Below are 6,267 nucleotides of genomic sequence, written 5' to 3' on the forward strand. Positions count from 1 at the left end.
ATAATATATTATAATAACTATATTTAATTTCTTTAGTTAATGACATCTAATCCAAAATCATACATAACATATAACTTGAAGGTTGTAAATAATTTTTTGACAAAAGTATAGTAACGAGTGAAGTGTAAGGATGGCAAAATTCTTAGCGGGATGGATATTTATAAAAATTTATTTATAGAGAAGTGAATATAGAAATAATTTTATACTTGTGGAGATGAAGATAGCAATTCGTTTATTATACGAGACAAAGACAGGAATAGAGATCTTTACTCTGTAGAATCCGTTTAGTCTCTATATATATGAAATGACTTAAATACTTTGTGAGTTGTGATATATATATATGAGTTTTAATATTTCACTTAATTTCAAAATGACTTTTAGGGATGGCAAAAATTTTCAGCGGAGTGAATATCCGCAGAAATTTACCCGTCGAAAAGTGAATATAGAAATAGTTTTGTACCTGCGGGACAAAGGATAGAGACTCGTTTATTATACAGGGAGGAGGTAGGGCTAGAGGTCTCCGTCCCATAAGGACCCGTTGAATCCCCATATATATGAAATGACCTAAATACTCTGTTATATATATATATATGAGTTTCAGTGCTTCACCTGATTTAAAAATCATAATCCCTAACTATTGTTCTTCTCACTCACTGCTCTCTCTTCTCACTTCTCTGAAATTCAGAACCTCTCCTTTCACCAGTCACCACCACCATCCACCACCTCCTGCCACCTCACCACCACCGTCCGCACCCTCCTCTCCTCACCTCTTGAAATCAGTAGCTCCTCCTCACCACTCAGCGCACCTGTTCCCAGACGAAGAGAGCGTCATCTTTGCTGCTTGACCCAACGAAAGACAACGTCGTCATCGCCGCCTCACCCAGCCGAAGAGAAGTCATCGTTGCCGCCCACTCATCCAAAGTGAAGTCGTCGTCGCTGCCCCCACCCAGCCGAAGTGAAGTCGTTGCCGCCGCCAGACCCAGCCGAGGCAGAAGCGTCGCCATCTCCGTCGCGTCGGAGCCTTTTCATTGGTAACTCAACTTCTAATTTCTTGATTCCTTGGGCATTTTGTGATTTATGCTTCTTTTATTTCTATGATTTTTGGAATTTTTTGTGATTTTTGAGATTTTATTTCTCTGAGTTATGTGATTCTTGTTATTTTCTGATTTCTGTTAATTCTATTTATGTGATTTCTTATTTTTGCTATTTTATTTCTTGAATCCTAGAATTTTCTATGATTCTGCTAATTTATTTCTGTAATTTCTGTGATTTTTTGATTTCTGTGATTCTATTTATAGGATTTATGTGATTTTCTTATTTCTACGATTTTATTTCTTAATTCTTGGGATTTTCTGTGACAATTGTGATTTTATTTCTGTGATTCTTAGAATTTTCTATGATTACTGGAATTTTACTTTTATGAATCTTGGGATATTATTGTTGATTTATTATATGATTTTAATTTTTAATTATTTTTTTCTTTTCGATGTAGGATTCCACACAAATTGAAATCTACTATCACTACCATTACATAATGAAAGAAGGCTTGATAATTATGTTCATAGAATGTGATGAATATGTTTAATATTTGGATATGTTTAGTTATGTTATGAATGTTTGGTTATTTGAATGGAGATAATGTTTGTTGGTAATTGTTATTTAATTCTTTTGAAGACTCGTAGTTATATTTGTAACGATAATTAAGGATTTTTTTTAATTTTTCTATGTTTTTTTTTCAATTTTTCGATTTTATTTTAAAATTTTGGGAATATCTATGGGTATCCAAATTGCTGATAAATATGGGATTCTCATTACTGTGGCAGGATAAGACGGGGGCGAGGACGGCGACAGGTAATGGGGAGCAATAGACATGATCCCCTCTCATGAAAATCTATTGCCATTCCTATTGAAGTAACTAAACCAAAATAAAATTTTCTATTTGCAATTTCTTTATCTTTTTCTCTTCGTTAATTGTGTTATGTTTGATTTATTTTAGGTTTAATTATTTTATTGGTTTCTATAGTTTTGTAAATTTTTTAATTAGGTCCGTAAATTTTTTTTCCTTTTAATTGGGTTCCTACACTAATTTTTTTTCAATTAGGCCCCTCTTGACAATAATTGGGTTAATTGTATAATGTATATGGACCCATTTAAAAAAAAAAATTGGTGTAGGGACCCAAATAAAAAGAAAAAAAAAATATAGGGGTCCAATTAAAAAAAATTGGTAAAAGAACTCAATTGAAAGAAAAAAATATAAAGACCTAATTAAAAATTTTGCAAAACTATAGAGACCAACAAAATAATTAAACCTTTATTTTATTCATTATGCTTTAATATTTCAAGAATTTATTAAAATTGTTAATATTTAGTCCACTTTTCTCTTAAATATCTTGTGTTTATTGACTTACTGATAGGTTTTAGATTTCCTTTACACATTTGCTTTACTTTTATACCTAATATTTATATAATAATAAAATATTTCAAATAAAAAATTAATTATCCAAATTTTTTATTTAATTTTTTAATTATTTTGATCCTTTTATCAGTAATAGAAGATATTATTCATAATGTACTATTAGCTATAATTTTCAACCATAAAATATATACCACTTCTAGCTAATAGTAATTAATATTAAAGTGACAATTAACTATTTAAAAATAAAGATCTAATTGATCATCTCAAAATATAGCTAAATTATCCCAAAAATTTTAGCTTTATATATAATAAATATTTAATAAGTAATTGTATGTCAACTAAAATTATGTAATCATATATACACCGATTAAAATATTGATTTTTAATTTGTCTTTTTATTTGTATATGTAAATTATAATTTTAATTTGTGTTTTTATAATTTAATTTGTTTAGCATGCTTATATGCTAAAATTAATTCCAGTTGTGTAGGTTCTTTCTTTTCTCAATTTAAGGATCCAAAATGATGAATGATTCACAAGTTTGCCTGTGGTACAGAATTTGAATTGTGATTTGACAATTATTGTTAGTATTGTATCTATTTATTTTAGGATTTTTAATTTAAACAAATTAAATAAATATTTTATTTACAAAAATAAATAATTTTAAAATTATTACGAAAATGCATAGGATTACTTATTTCGTTTACAGTATAAATGAGATAAGACAGTGCACATGATACGTATATATCTCGTTTATAGTGTAAACGAAATACGTGCAAACTTATTTCGTTTACACTGCAAACGAGATAATACTAGGTAACGCCTATATATAGATATCGTTTACAGCGATGTTCTGGGCCCCATTTCCAACATATCCACCACTTTCTCGTTTCTTCTATCCCTTTCTGACCATATTATTGAGTAAGACGAAGATGACACACACAGATACACGTGATCTGAATATCAATAGGCTGAACGCAACATGGCACTACGCAGGGGCAGCCAATTTTGTGGTTAGTTTTATTATATTGACGTTTATTTTATCCCATATATGTATAGCAATGGTTAGGATACTTGTCAAGAACTAGAACATAATTTGTATCTTTATCAACAGGTCACTGATATGGTATAATTCTAGAAATGTGGTTATCGTTTTTCTGTAATTAAGTTGTTAACTACATAATTATTATTTTTCAACCGTTGAAGTTAGTTTTTTGGTTACATGTTTCTTAATTTATTAATTTAGTTATTAACTATCCAAGTTTGATAATTAGATTATTAAGTTAAAGTTTGATAATTAGAGTATTAATTACTTTACTTAATAGCTGAAACAGTTCTCTTTTCGAAATGTCTTTTGGAAGATAATAATTTTTGAAGTGAAACTTCACCTATTTTGGTAGAATTTGTGGTAAATAAAAAACAATTGATTAAGGTTATATAGAAACTCAAAAGATAATGAATATTTTATTATTTAAAATTACATTATTTTTATATTCATGTTGCAACAATAAGACACACACTACTGTAGATAAGGAAATACATGACAATAAGATACACACTACTCTAGATAAGGAAATACATAAGCAACTTAATTTCGTTTTGCACTATCTATTGACGGAAGGATATACATGTCCACTATTTGCTATTGTGGAGGATCTAATTAGTACTTTTTTTTTTCTTAAGAGTTAACTAGTCTAAAGTCGAAATCTTTGAGGATGTAATTATCACTTACTCTTCCTTTTTTATTGATCCATGGATTAGTCTTACATATGAAAAGATAAAACATTTACTACTATGATTTGTAGAAGTGTCGTAAGCAATACAGCAAGAATATATTTGTAATGATGATGCTGTTGATTGAATTTTTTAGCAGTTTTTATCCCAGTTTATTTTTTCAGGAGATGGGAGGTGATAAAATTGTGATCTGGATCTGATTTTATTAAAAAAAATAAGATTGAAGTGGAAAAAGAAGACTCAGAAAAAGTGAATTTGTCATATGAACAAATACAAAACCTAAAAATAAAAGAAAAACCACAGAGTACACGAAAATACATATTGTTATTCACTATTTATAGCTATTAGAAAATTAACCTTACTAAAACCTAACTCAATATGGTAAATAAATTAACTATGGTTATGAGGTAATTACTATTGCTAGCTTTAACCTCTAACCAAAACAAATTTTTCTATCATTCTAACTAAAGTTACAAAAATAAATACTATCAAAAAATTATTCAACCATAATCAATTACAGCTTGCTTTTGTGAGCCATTAGATACCAGCTTAATATCATCTCCAACATCCTCCTTCAAGTTGAAACTGATTGAATTAGTTGCGAGTTCAGCAACATTATTATCATCCTCCCTTGAATTAAGACTTGTTGAAACCTTTAACTTTTTATCATCCACAGAATATCCTCCCTCAAGTGGGGCGTGTAGGTCAAGCATGCCCAATTTGAAAAGTAAAGGTTCAAAGACACCCGGTGATAACGCTTTAGTAAGTAAATCAGCCGTTAGATTAGCTGATTTAATAGGTAGCAATTTTAGCACCCCTGTTTGAGACTTCTCACGAACAATGTGACAATATACTTCAATGTGCTTGGTTCTTTCGTGAAAGACCGGATTAGCTGAAATATACAGCGCAGATTGATTGTCACAATAGAGATTAATTGGCTGAAGATGAGATACATGGCAGTCATTAAGAAGATAAAGAAGCCATTGACCTTTCCGAGTTGCTTGTGCCATGGCACGATATTCAGCTTCTAAGGAAGAATATGCTACAGTTGTTTGCTTCTTACTCTTCCAAGACACTAATGAAGAACCTAGGAAAAAACAATACCCAGTTATTGATCGATGAGTACCGGAACAAGTTGCCCAATCCAAATCAAAATAACCAGTCAATTTGAGATCATTATTTGAAGAGAAGAAAAGGCCCTTAGAAGGAAATTTTTTGATGTATCGAAGAATATGTAGTGGTGCCTTGTAATAGTCATCAGTTGCACAATCTAAAAATTGGCTGAGCTTCTCAACTGCAAAAGTAATGTCTGGACGAGTATTGGTGAGATATAGGAGTTGTCCAAGTAGTCTTCTATACTGTAATGGATCTGGTAATCTTGTGCCACTCTCCTTAGAAAGTTTCCCATTATATAGCATAGGAACTGAAGCAGGTTTAGCTTCTAACATACCATATTCCTCAAGCAAATCAAGAGTGTACTTACGTTGATACAAAGTAATTCCTTTGGAACTACGAGCAACTTTCATTCCAAAAAAATATTTCAACCGGCCTAAGTCCTTAATACTACATTCAGCATCAAGAGCCCTTTTAATAGCTTCGATTTCAAATAGATTATCTCCAGATAAAACAAGATCATCAACATAAACAATAATAATAGCCAAACTTAGTGTGCTTGATGAACAGAGAATGATCATGAGGAGATTTGATAAAACCATGTTATTGAAGAAAACCACTTAATCTTAAATTCCATTGACGGCTTGCCTGTTTCAAGCCATATAAAGAACAATTCAACTTACAAAATAGCACCATTTGGAACATCGAGACCTTGGGGAGGTTTTATATAAACCTTTTCTTGCAACTCACCATGCAAAAATGCTGTATTAACGTCTAATTGGTGAAGTTTCCAGCCATGGACAGCAGCAAGAGTAAGAATAAGTCGTAAAGTGGTGATTTTTACAACCGGACTGAATGTATCAAAGTAATCATAGCCAACTCATTGACGAAAATCTTGAGCCACCGGATGTGCTTTGTGGCGTTCAACACTACCATCTGGATTAAACTTCACTTTAAAAATCTACTTGAATCCAATGATGCGCTTTCCAATAGGCAAAGAAGTAA

General features: G+C 30.8%; 1 protein-coding gene across 1 annotated transcript; it reads right to left on the minus strand.

Annotated features, from left to right (window-relative positions):
* Positions 1–4,649: 4,649 nt before the first annotated feature.
* Positions 4,650–5,864, minus strand: LOC140175189 (uncharacterized mitochondrial protein AtMg00810-like). The gene has a single exon (XM_072202128.1). The coding sequence runs from the start codon at positions 5,862–5,864 to the stop codon at positions 4,650–4,652; it is 1,215 nt and encodes a 404-aa protein (XP_072058229.1).
* Positions 5,865–6,267: the final 403 nt, after the last annotated feature.

Source organism: Arachis hypogaea, chromosome 9 (genome assembly GCF_003086295.3).
Source record: "Arachis hypogaea cultivar Tifrunner chromosome 9, arahy.Tifrunner.gnm2.J5K5, whole genome shotgun sequence".
Lineage (NCBI taxonomy): Eukaryota > Viridiplantae > Streptophyta > Magnoliopsida > Fabales > Fabaceae > Arachis > Arachis hypogaea.